Source organism: Periophthalmus magnuspinnatus, chromosome 8 (genome assembly GCF_009829125.3).
Source record: "Periophthalmus magnuspinnatus isolate fPerMag1 chromosome 8, fPerMag1.2.pri, whole genome shotgun sequence".
Taxonomy (NCBI): domain Eukaryota; kingdom Metazoa; phylum Chordata; class Actinopteri; order Gobiiformes; family Gobiidae; genus Periophthalmus; species Periophthalmus magnuspinnatus.
Window position 1 is genome coordinate 9,146,757 of NC_047133.1, and position 12,933 is coordinate 9,159,689.

At 38.1% G+C, this 12,933-nt stretch overlaps 1 protein-coding gene across 1 annotated transcript; it reads right to left on the reverse strand.

Moving 5' to 3' along the window:
- Positions 1–3,493: 3,493 nt before the first annotated feature.
- Positions 3,494–11,919, reverse strand: LOC117374735 (polycomb protein suz12-B-like). Its single transcript, XM_055223780.1, has 13 exons — positions 11,810–11,919; positions 11,657–11,706; positions 11,133–11,218; positions 10,538–10,775; positions 9,156–9,258; positions 8,885–8,990; positions 7,522–7,735; positions 7,105–7,193; positions 6,835–6,978; positions 6,017–6,174; positions 5,008–5,206; positions 3,895–3,977; positions 3,494–3,779 (listed from the first exon to the last, which is right to left on the reverse strand). The coding sequence occupies exons 1-13, from the start codon at positions 11,917–11,919 to the stop codon at positions 3,494–3,496; spliced, it is 1,866 nt and encodes a 621-aa protein (XP_055079755.1).
- Positions 11,920–12,933: the final 1,014 nt, after the last annotated feature.

A 12,933-nucleotide genomic window follows, 5' to 3' on the forward strand; every position in this document is an offset into this window, starting at 1 on the left:
AATCAACAAGGCCTGCAGCCACTGAGCCGTCATAACCAGCCAACCAACAAAATCCACTGCACTGGTCCCTCCGCAAGCTCCTGAGTCAAACGTGAACCAGCTTCAACCACCACTTGCTTCAACACAACCCCCGTCCATTCCGATCGTCTACTGCAACCAACAAGTCATGTCTTATTCAATGGGTGTAGATGCAAGTCCACAATGTCCACAGCCATTGGTCTATCAGAATCCGGCGCAGAGTCAAGCCAACATAATGAGAAATCATCCAACATCGTGGCGGTGTCCTCTCACCAGCATCATGTGCCACAGCAGCCTTATCCAGGAAACTTCCCTTATCCCGTGCTCATCCCAGAGTCCCGCATCCGCAGATTGGGATTTTCAATGGACAAGTGATGTACCAGATCCTGCCGTTAGGAACACAATAAGACAGAAGACGACGTGTTTTTCCTCACACTGGAAAATTCTTCAGAAGGAAGACATAAAACCACTCTCTTACAAAAAAAAAAAAAAAAAAAAAAGAAATAAAATGCTTAACTTTACACTTTATCTTGCCTATTTTTTTTCTGAAACTAAATATAATCATGTTATATAGAAATTAGTTGTCTAACGTGCCATATGGACTGTAAACTTCAGGTTTGTGAGTCAATACAGTAACCACAGATACTCATATAATAAATTTAGCAAAGCTTTAACAAAACCTACTCTATCCTTTAACATACAAATACATCCATCTATAAATTTAAAGCAACAATTTACAAGTAGTTTTAGACTTAATGGCTGACTGTTTACATTAAACATGTCACATTTTTGTATTTTTTACAGCATAATTACCAAAATATCCAGCATCGAGAGAAAAATGTTGCTGCCTGAAAAAAAACAAAAAAAACCCAATTGTGCTTAAAGGTCCTATATTACACAAAATGGACTCTTGAGAGCGTTTAAGCAAAGTTAAATTGGTGTTACCTTGTCAAAAACATACATGGATTTTTTTGTTTCACTGATACATATCTGCTCCCTTCAGACAGATATAAGGCAAGTGTCCACCTGTAATCTGACCAGAAGTGAAGAAGCAGCTTGGATGAGCAGCCAAATGTCTTCATTCCTACAACGTCTTGTCCATTTAGATTTTGCTTCATTCACACATTTAAGTGAACCTGTATTGTTGGTCTGTCTACATCTCCAAAGCTCAAAATACTCCATCTTGCAATGTCACGAAGCAATAGGTTTCAAGTTAACAGCTGCCTTTTACATTTAGTTGAGTAGAGATTGGAAATTCCAGGGCTGAAATTAACCAAATGATTGTAGTGAAGTGTATGGAGTTTGAAAACACCAGTGAAGCATTTCCTGTATTACACATGACATCACAAGGTGGAACAGAGTGTTTTTCTGGTTGAGAGAAGAACACAGCCTAAATATAATACATGTAGGTTTGTGAGTTAAAACATGTGTGAATGAAACAAAATACAACTCCAGGTATGTTTGTGATGAGGAAACATAACAGAGATCAGAAAATAGCGTAATATGGACCCTTTAGACCTTCAGCTTCAGTTAAAACCAAAATGATGTATTTAATATTTGCAAAACTAAATTTCAAAACGTTGTATGAATTTCACAAAGTGGTATGAATCAAAATATAACAAATTGGTGCAACAGAGTTCTACAAAGTTTCAAGTTGACAGTTTCCACCTCTTGAAACTGGAAAATTGGAGGTATGGATTGAAATTAATAGCAAAAAAAAACTTGATTTGATGGGAGATGGGTGTCACCATTATAAATAAGTAGAAATTTGGAAGTTGGTTGAAAAAAACAACTTGGTTTCTAGATCTATGCGCAACAATGAATGAAAAAAATCTAGTCCTTTATATTTACAGTTCTTGGTCAAGACGTGGAGCGAATCTTAAATGGATCCGAGTGGCACGATTATGATCATTTACATCATTATAAGGTTACATCGATACTACAACTAGTATCGTCTAAACTGAGCAGGTATCGATACTAAAAAAAAGTCCCATTCACAGGATAGAAATGAACCTTTCCTGAATAGCTTTAGAAAGATCTGAGCTGTATCAGAACAAGTATAAGACCACATAGACTAGTATACGCCCATGGACCACTATGGAACCTACTGGACACTGAGGGATTACACAGATATAAGGCCACATGGGGAATATAAAAGAAAGTACTAAGATTTGTTCAAAATAACATTCTATTGTCTAAAGAAAGAGTTTTTGATTATCATTATGGTATCAGAATCGGTATCGAGTTCAAGGCTATTCCTCAGTATCAAATTTTTAGTATCGTATTAAACACTACCTAACTTTCTCTTGAGTACACTTTGATTTTCCCCCATAGCAAGGATTTGTTTAGGACAGATTTCAGCTCGTACTTCCTCCTTTCGCTGTTGAAAATCCTGACAACTTTCGACTTGTTTTTGAGTAGTAGAAAAACCAAGATGTGTTGACTTTCTTCAGTGTATAAGTTGATTTAGCAGTGATTGCAACCTTCTAGGGCTGTATAATAATAATAATAGTATTGCCTTATACTTGTAATGCCTCTCAAAGTGCTCACTATATAACTATGCATTCACTCCACATTCAGTGATTGTAAGCTAATATTTGCAGACACAGTTGAGGCAGAGTAACAGAAGAGAGGCTGCCAATCTGCGCCATCGGACCCTTTGACCCAGCACCAACACTCGCACAAAACTTTCATACTAAGCAAGTTGGGAGAAATGTCTTGACAAAGGACGCAACAACAGAACTTGGTCCGAGCAATAATCGATCCTCTGACCTTTGTGATTGAGGGACCACTGCTCTAAACACTGAGCCACCGTCATCCCGCAGTCGTTTAGCTCATTTAGTCTTTTAGTTCGGTTATTTAGATCATAAGAATCCAAATAACCACCAACAGCAGAAAGTTTATTGAGTGAACGAGTTAGCTGCAGTTTTAGTATTGTTTGGCTTTTATATTCAAGATTAAACTCATGATTGACAAGTTTTAATTTGTTTTTATATAAATATGTTGTGTCCTGGTACTTTTTTCTGCACGAATAGTTCTTTTGCATGAACTCCCCCTGCAGGCGTAGTCTTGAGAGTGCAGTTTGGGTCAGATACACAGACATACAGAATAGTTTAGAGAGCTTTCTGTCACACCTCCTTTTTAGTCAACAAATTGATTAATAGGCCAAGTGTTTAGTCAACCTCAGCCCTACGACCTTCTCTAGATCTTAGTCACCTAGAGGATCTTACTCACATTTTAAGATGACCATACTAAAAGGACCAAACATATTTTTTCACAATTAAACAAAACGTTATAACCGTGCCACTCTTTTCCATGTAATTCCACTCGTTTTAAGGCAGGAGCATTTAACATTCAAATATTCAAGTTTTACAAGTTACAGTTCAAGTTTTTTTTCCTCTATATCTTCATCTCTCGTCTTCCGCCTCGGCTCCGTTCATGCGCATCCGAGCAGTTTTTGAATTCATCCGACTCATTATCCGGTTGTGATTCGGCGGCAGTCTCTCCAGTCCTCTTCCTCCTCCTCCTCCTCTTCCTCCTCTGTGTTGTTACTCCGATCCAGTTTAGGTTTTTGCAGTTTCGTGAATGTCCCGGAGTTTGGACATGGCGATGTCGATTGTTGCCGTGGTGATGAGGTTGAAGTCGTGCATGCTGACCAGTGAAGGAGGAAGTTTCGGCACAAATCGTTCTGGACGATGTACGACCCGTGGAGATCGGCGAACAGAAGGCACGCTGTGTTCATCTGGTTGTCTGCGATAAACCTGGAATCAACATAAGCGGTAAGAGTATTATTATTACTGTTGTAGTTTATTAACCAAAAAGCTGTGAAAGGTTTGGTAGATAACAAATTCCTAATGTTATAATTCTTGTGTTCACTGACCCGTGTTCATAACGTGGAGGTTCCAGAGCTTCATGATCTCTTTCTCTCCTTCATTGACGTCCGTGAAGTCTTCAATTTGCTGCAAACAAAATCTTGTTGGTTTATGCATAAGAACCAGATTATCAGTTAGGATATTAGTATTCAATGTTCAAATACTAGTCCAGACCGCCTCAAGAAAAAAAAAAAACAATAGCTCCTCAAAAGTTGCCAACCTCATTATGTGAATAACTTTGGAGTCAAGATCACAATAGAGATACAAAAAGATAGAAAAACTGTCAAATGGGCAACAAAATAACTGTGTCCACATTAGGGATGTTCTATTAGTGATCTCTGATATCTGATCGGGCCCAAATTGAGAATTTAGATGGAATTTGCCACAGGTATTTTTTAAGCACTGGCCCGGTTTGTGTGAAAATATTACTGGTAAATCCCAGAAAATGCATTTTGTTATTAGTTTCACAACATGGATAAGTTATAGTGAAGTTTTCAAATTCATGTAACTTAAATAAATTTGGTCTGTACTTGTAGATTTCAAAGCTGAATATCAGTATCAGCAAATATTGATTATTAGCCACAACAGCAATACAAACACCAGATCTCTATCAGTGCAAAAAAAACAAAAAACATAGTGGACAATCCCTATTCCACATAGTCCCGAGTGATGGAGGTGGCCACATATTGTGAGCCAGTCTGTGTCTCTCAAATACTCTTTTCTACGCCCTAAACCATGAATCAGGTTTCAACCACAGCCTGTATAAACAAGTGGAGTGTCAACGCTGTCAGTCAAACCTGTTGCTCAAGCTTACGGGAGCAACATCGGGAAAGGACGACGCCTGAGTTATCTGTTATTATGTTCATATCTTGATTTATGGACACAATAGCGAAATAAAAATACTAAGACCAAAATGACGAGACTGACAGCAGCAGTTATAGAGAGAGACTTTTTCAAGATAAAGTGAATTGGAGCCAGAGTCAATGGAGCCAGAAGTGCGCCCATGCTCGCTTCCACTTTTGAACGCAGTGGCTGACAGGTTAGCTATGTCCATTCATATACACAGTCTATGGTTTCAGCTTGAACAGGATTAAAACGGGCCTAAACATTGCTGTACCTTAATGGTCTTCTCCTTGAGCCAGTCAGGGTCTCTCTCGTCCTCACTGTCCCGGTCCATTTCCTGAGCTCGGAGCGGCATACAGCAGTCACTGTGGAAGTACAGCCTGTTGTGTCCGCTGATGTAGGTCCTGGTCTGGTCTCGCTCTCCGTCCTCAGACTCCAGGAACTCGGAAAGACTCGGCTTTAACCGTCGAGGCCTGGAACACAGTTAAACTCGTGAGGTCAAAACTAAATGTAGGCCTTATGTAGAAAGGCCTGTCCCCGTAAAATTAAACTGACTAAAAATGAGCACGATGAATGATAATATTGAAACTAACTTATGCCTTTGACACATAAACCTAAACCTAAAGGAGGGATCAGCTGGCAAACTTTTACTATATCAACTTATCTTTCAGTATGTGATATGAGGAACAATAATTTTTTGGGGTCAATATTTATCATGGGTACTTATTGGGTGTTAGTGGAAAATGTTGGCTATTTTTCTGTACTACTATGAGATTTGAGCTGTAGACAGTTGAGTTATGAACTTCTAGGACTCATTATAGATACAAAGTAATTACATAAGTGTTGCATTCGCCCATTTATTTCTTAAAATTCATATTTTTTTAACAACACTGTACATGTAGAATACTTTTATGGGGATACCTGTAATTCTGCTTATGGTTTGGTTTCAATACAGTATTATCTTTTCTATATTTACTTCAGAAACATATCGCTCTTCAAAATGTGTTATTGTGACAGGCCTAGTTAGTCATAGTATCTATTATTTTCAAATGGGCGTGATTGACAGGTGGATTAGCCAATCAGGGACACACATGGTCCGTCCATGTTGGAGAAAATTAAGTGAAAAAATATCACAGGAGATTAGTGCAGATTTCTGCAGAATCAATGAGTGAAGCCAGGATTTGACAGGCAACTGAAGACCACCAAAAGGACAGAACTCTAAGAATCACCCCTGCCTAAAATTCTACAATAAAACTGTATTGTGCTAAGCAGGGTATTCAGACCTGCAGACGAGAAAGTGAGTGACCGCGGTGCGTTTGACCGGCCCGTTCCTGCTGAAGGCAAACCCGGGCTGGCTGTGCATGTCCTGAGGGTTTCCAGCGTAAGAGCCGTCGTAACAGTCGTTTATGGAGACCTCGATCCGAGCGCCTTTAGGGTGAGGCTGAGGAGAGACAGGAACAGTGAAGAACAGGGCTCAAGAAATCACTGCTTCACAATTTAACAGTGATATTTTTATTCAGTTGGTAGCTTTCAATAGTTTTGTATGTTAAACATTAAAAGAGACATTTTTTTAATACATGTATAAGTAGTAATAGAAGCAAGTAGTAGAATAAGGTTAATTTGTCTTCAGTATTTGACCCACGCTTCAGTGTTGTCTGGAACAGTTGTGCAGAAGTAGCTTACAAAGTGTGGAGTGAACGAAAAAAAAAATTACAGTGCAGTCCACGCATGTCCAACCTATGGCGAGGGGATTAAATGTGGCCCTCAGATAAATTTTTCTTGACCCTAAGGCTTCCTGGTGAATTGGCCATAATTACCCTTAGCAGCACTCTCTATTGCAAGCTTTTTAAATCTACTTTTGAGACCCTCCTGAAGCACTTTGAGGCTTTACTCATTTATAAAGTGTAACACATTTGCACTTTATTTTATACTGGTATATTATTATTAGAAGGCCTCACCACATAGATGAAGATTAGGCATAGTAGAAGTAGTAGTAGTGATAGCAGTAACACCAGTAGTAGTAGTATAGTAGTTGAATATGAAGCATAGTAGTGGTAGTAGTTATAGTTGTAGTATTAGTAGTAGTAGTATAATCCCTCACCACATAGTTGAAGATGAAACGTGAGTGCGACAGTTTGAGGTGTTTGAGGAGGCTGTAGAGTTTCCTACAGTTGATGGTGCACCAGGGGCAGTGCAGGTCGTCTCTGGCCTCGGTCTGCTGACGGGTGTTGTGGTTGTACTGGAACTGAACACAGACAAAACATTTATATCAACAATGTGTTTTTGGACAAGAATCATAGTTGGATTTGTGTTTCCAATAACATTCTGGCTTTCCATGTACCCCTCTTCCTCCCTCCCAAGTTCCTCTTACCTGGTAGAAGATGCGTAGTTTCTGTCGTGGTTCAGACAAGACGGGCTCTTTTTTCATTTGTACATCCATGTTTACAGACTCTTTAACAGCTGAAAACAAGAAAAGGTAATACATACATTTAATAATTTACATACTTTAGAAATGTTTCAGAAATGATTGAAAGACACAAAGGTCAATAATGAGTTTGCAAACTTGGTTAGTTGCGATTTGTCCAAAAATATATGTCTGCACTCTGTTTAGTTATAGTCCTGGTTGGAGCCCTGTTTAGTTCTGAACTAGACTTGGTTTGGTCTTGGATTAGATCCAAGTATAGTCCTAATTTTGATGTGTGTGGAAGTATGACGTATTATTTTCTAATTACAAAAGTAGATACTAACTGATGAACCTTTTATTGTAAAACCACCACATGATTTTTACCTTGTGTAGGTGATGCTATCGTCCTTGTTTCCTGGTTGACGTCAGAGTTAACTTCCTGGTTGACTTCCTGGTTAACTTCCTGGTTGGTGTCGGTGTTCCGGGTGGACAGAGGTTTTGTGGTGGGGGCGGAGGGGGTCTCTGAACTGTCACTGGTCCAGCGGAGAGTGAACTGAAGAGTGGGACCTTGGGAGAAGTTTTCAAATGGAGGCAATCGCTGGAAAGGAAAACATCAGGAATAGGTTAGGTTAGGTGAGTCCAATCCTTGAAATAAGACCAATAATTCAAACATTTCAAGTATTTGGCTTCATAGTACCAGCTTTAACAGGTGTTTCAAAAGTAAAAATAGGTCTAAACTTTAAATGATCAATTTGTAAAAAATTGCATACATCAAGAACTCATCAGAGCTGTATTCACTTTTGCACACACGTATCAAAATTGGGATAAACTCGGACTATACCCGGAAGTAAACCTGGACTAAACCAAAAAGTGTGAATCCTAAATCTGCAGTAGTTCAATTGGTAGACTCTACTCCACTTATCCCCGAGGATGGTGAAAGAATTGTTTGTTTGAATGTCTGCACACTATGGACCCTCTTTATTTGAGGGAGTTACAGCAGCCCTATACTCCAGAGCCCCTAGGTCAGCTGACCAGCTCCTGCTGGTTGTGTAACATTTTCAGAAAATTAATTGGTCAAACATTAAACCTGGTCTAAACCAAATCTACGACTGCGTTCACACTGGGTTGCTCTGGATTAGAGCCCATTTTAGTCCTTTAGTACTGCTCTAGTTGTGATTTATTCCAGGTTTAGTAGCTAAAGGAGGACTAGAATACTGCAGCCTATAATACTTAAAACATATCTATGGTCAATTAAGAGAGCATATCAGATTTTCAATTTCTCTACATACACTACCAGTCAAAAGTTTGGACACACCTCTCATTTAATGTTTTTTTAAATATATTTTTACTACTTTCTACATTTTAGATGCATACAATCACTTGGATGATTTCAGCCCTGGAATTGCCAATCTCTATTAAATGAAAGGTAAAAGGTCACTGTTAACTTGAAAGCTACCACAACATGACATCACAAGGTGGAACAGAGCATTTGGAGCTTTAGAGTAATAGGCAAACCAATAATAAGGGGTTACTCAAACATATGTGAATGAAACAAAACACAAATCAAGGTTACAATATTCTAACATGGCTTAAAGCTTTGCATAATAACTAAATATTTTTCATCAAAGCAAGGGGTGTATACTTTAATAATTTGAATATAGATTTTTTTTTAAATATAAGTTAAGAGTAATTTAATGTTTTTTCTACATAATGATACATAATGGAATTATAAATTCCCAATACGCACTCTTCCATCCACCGTGGTCTCCCATGTTGCCCTCTTTTTGCCAATGGGACTGTCCTCCACCTCCTGCAGAGACACCTCATACTCTCCATCCAGAAGCTGCAGCCTCCTTCAAGAAAAATATTACATTTATAAAATTAAACCAAGATAATCACTTCTATTTGAATATATTTGACTGCTCTTGTAAATGTTGTTTATGTTTTGGATGGTGGTGATGACCAAAACTACTGTGCATAATTAACATTTTGAACTGAAATTAGAGTCTTAGTTTTACCTGTTTTTATCAAAAACCGTCATCTGTGCCACGAAAGTTGTCTCTGTCTCATCTTTGAGAGAAGAGCTCCTCCGCTTCCTGTTCACCGTTTCCTCTGAGAAATCTGAAACACACACAACTTTACTACTACTATGTTATTTTCCCTGCTTGTACAGCCTGAATACTGTCCAATATTGTTTGTGATATCGTAGGAATAGTATACAATGATTATTTATTTAACCACAGATTTAAAAATTCTAAGATTTTATTTAAAAGGTGCGCTATGTAACTTGTTTCCACCAGCTCATTTCCAAGAGAATTTATTGCTTTGGTTGAAATGCTCGAAATGTTCCACAGTATGGCTTTAACTTCTCCAGTGACAAGCAAGTGATGCTACCATACCAGGCCAAGTTACAGGTCCAGTCTGCTGAGAGATGAACCCACTGACACTAAGAAAGCATATTTTTCATTTGTCATTTTTTTTTGTAATAAATTGACCTATAATTGACAAAAAAATAAATAAATACGGAAGTTTAAAAAGTCCCTGGAATTGCCAATCTCTGCTGAACTAAAAGGTAAAAAGTCGCCAAGAAAATTACTATTTTGTGACATTACAAGTTGGAACAGAGCATTTTGAGCTTTGGAGATATAGTCTAATAATAAAGGGTTACTTAAACGTGTGAATGAAACAAAAAACAACACCAGGTATGTTTTTGAGGAGGCAACAACAATCTAACTTGGCTAAACGCTCACAAGAATTAATTTTGCATAACATAAGACCTTTAATACCCTACTGTGCAACCTTGCAGGCAAATGATATAATGTGCGCAGTAGGCCTGTCACGACAACACATTTTAAAGTGTGAAATATTGCTCAAATAAAAATAGACAATAAACGATAACACTGAAACTAATGTAGGCATCTGACACAATAACCCTAAAGTGGGATTCCCCCCCCCCCAAAAAAAACTATTCTAAATGTACAATTTTGCTAAAATGACCTGCAATAAATAAATATCAGACACTTTAGTAATGAGTTTACAGTCCTAGAAGTTATTAATTCAACTTCTACAGCTTATTGCATTACCATAAAATAACAAAAGGAAAGCAAGGAAAAGATGCATAAAATAAATACTGACCCTCAAAAATTGTTATCTATCCATCATGTATTGAACCATAAATCATTGGTCTCAGCCGCTCAGAGTGGCGTGAAAGATCTGATCAGAGTAGTATATTAAAACAATAATTTAAGTGTATTCTATGTAATTTAATCCATGTTTATAATGAGGAGAGAGGACACATGACGCATTACAGCAATTGCACTTCACTCCAATGAATGTTCTATTAAAATGCCAGATAATAGCATTAGTAACACCAACATAACTCTCTCCATTGTGTGCTGACCTCTGCTGTGGAGGGCGTCCCCGTTGGTCAGGCTGTGGTTCTGGGCCGGTCTGAATCCAGGGCAGCAGACTCTGAAGAGCAGGGAATAGGACTTGACTGTGTGCTGGTTTGTGGGTTCAAACTCTGAGCTGGGGACCATAAGAGAGGCTCCGGTCTGACGGCTCTGCACCCCACAGTCTGGATTCAGGGGGACAGACTTTTTACCTGCTGGGAAGTGCTTTACTGGACAACTCACATCCTGAAAGTAGACATAAGAAGATAAGATAAGATAAGAAGATGGTAAAGATTAGTCCTGGGTTTGTATTCAAAGTGAATCCTCTGCTCCATCTAACCCTCTCTGCATCCTCTGCTCAATCTGACCCTCCGTCTCTCTCTCACAAATCAACCAACATCATGTCTTGTTTCACTACATCCAAAAATCGCTTTGGTTTTTTTTTTCAGCCCTCCTGATTCCTGGCAATTCCAAACTTAATATCTAAGTTCTAACTTTATATTCACTCTCCTTCCTCTGCAAGTCCAAATACACCATCTTCTGTCACCAATCCTTCCTTACAAAGTTTGTAAAATTCACAAATAATTAGTTTTGAAGTATTACCTTTCTCTTTTTGTGGCAGACTTTAACGAGAAGCACCTCCAAAGATACAGTGTTCTGTTCGTTCTCACTGTCCTGACACGATCGTCCTGCAAAAGCAAATCAACAAAAATGTTTTCATGCCACCCAATTCTCTCCTCTGATGTACTAAAAGCGCAAGTACAACAAACAGTACTTTTTGCTTCTTGTATTATCATCAAGAAACCAAGATTATTGCTTAAAAGATAAAATAGATCAATCAACAATTTAAGCACATTGAGCAGTACAATACAATAATAAACAAACGTTTCAGTGCAGCTCAACAGGTCGGGTCATCAGATCCAGTGTCAGAGACAATACATACCCATATTGAGGTGTATTAAATGAGGTAAAAAAAAAATAGAACAAGTCTCATTAATATATCTTATCAATTGCCTTTGTATTTTTTTTATGTAAAGAAACTTTATGGACACCCTGTATATCCAGTTGTTTTATTTATTTGATATTTTACCCTTCAGTTCATACAAATACCGTGGTATAGTCTATACCTGTTTTATGGAAAAATCCAGTGAAGGTGAGCTGCAGGTTGGAGTTTAGACTGTGGGCAAAAAGAAAATATTAAAGACAATTATCATTTACAAAAGAGTGGGTCTAGTTTAGTTTACTGCAGAGTCTAAATTTGAATAAACAATAAGCTCTACCTCAGAGTCTCCTGTTCTCCTCGAGTCTTCTCCACTTTGTACAAAAAATCGTTCACCTTCCAGTTTTTCCTGAGACAATAGATACAATGCCATTTTTGTACTAGAAACATCTACTGGACAAATAAAAACACATTTGCACTTTTTAATTTAAAGTGACAGTATGCAACTTTGTAGAGATGGAAAGTAAACTGCATAACTCAGAAAAGTCTCCATGGAGATAGACGAGTTTTATGATATACTGTGGAAGATAACAGCCAAAGGAACAACATTTCCATGGAAACAAGCAGGAGGAGGCTCTCCTCCAGGCCAAATTCAGTCTGCCATTTTCTTCATGTTTAAATTCAGAAAAGTCTCCCACAAAAGTCTACATCTCAAGAAGCACGTGCTCTGTAGCCTGAGTCATTATGCAAAACAGTTCAACTGAAATCTCAAGTCACTTAGTCACAAACTAACAGTACTCTGAGACACTATTTATACAACTATTACAACTGCTATTTGCTACAGTAATGTAATGTACAGTAATAGTAATGACAGTGATAGGAGTGTGAAGGGTAAAGCAGTGAATGACCAGAGTAATCATTTTACTTTAGGTTGTACGTGTGTACAACTGTTTCAAGTGCATTGTTCAGGTGGTTGAATGTTATATTAAATGCCTCTCAGATTTTTGTGTAATAGTGTATGTATGCATGTATATACATTCTGAATAAATATTTCAATTAGTTTCAAGTAGCTCCAACTACTAGTATTACTCATAGTACTACAACTACTACAACTCCTATCAAAAAAATAAATGCTAGCATGGTTACTACTGTTAATACAACCGTCACAACTATACTACTTGTAGTAAATGGTACTAAAGGCAATATTATAACTACTATTCTCACTACTACTACTGCTACTACTACCACCATCACCACCCCCCAATACCTCTACAGCACTGCAATTGAAACTGATTAGCATACAACTAACAATTAACATACATGACCATTCACACACAGAGTGGCTCCCTCTTTTCGGCATTACTCGAAAAACTAAATCACAACTCTGCCCACGCAATGCAGTCTACTACTACTACTATTACCGCTGCAGCTAGAAGACTTGTTTCACATGTTCAGAGTTACTAA

Bases quoted from the DNA above. Each gene is read 5' to 3' on its own strand.
- LOC117374735 (XM_055223780.1), bottom strand. From the start codon at position 11,919: ATGTTTCTAGTACAAAAATGGCATTGTATCTATTGTCTCAGGAAAAAC. The intron at 7,736-8,884 runs GTGCGTATTGGG...TTTCCTTTCCAG, and splicing joins AGACCACGGTGGATGGAAGA to CGATTGCCTCCATTTGAAAA. The intron at 6,979-7,104 runs GTAAGAGGAACT...GTCTGTGTTCAG, and splicing joins AACTACGCATCTTCTACCAG to TTCCAGTACAACCACAACAC.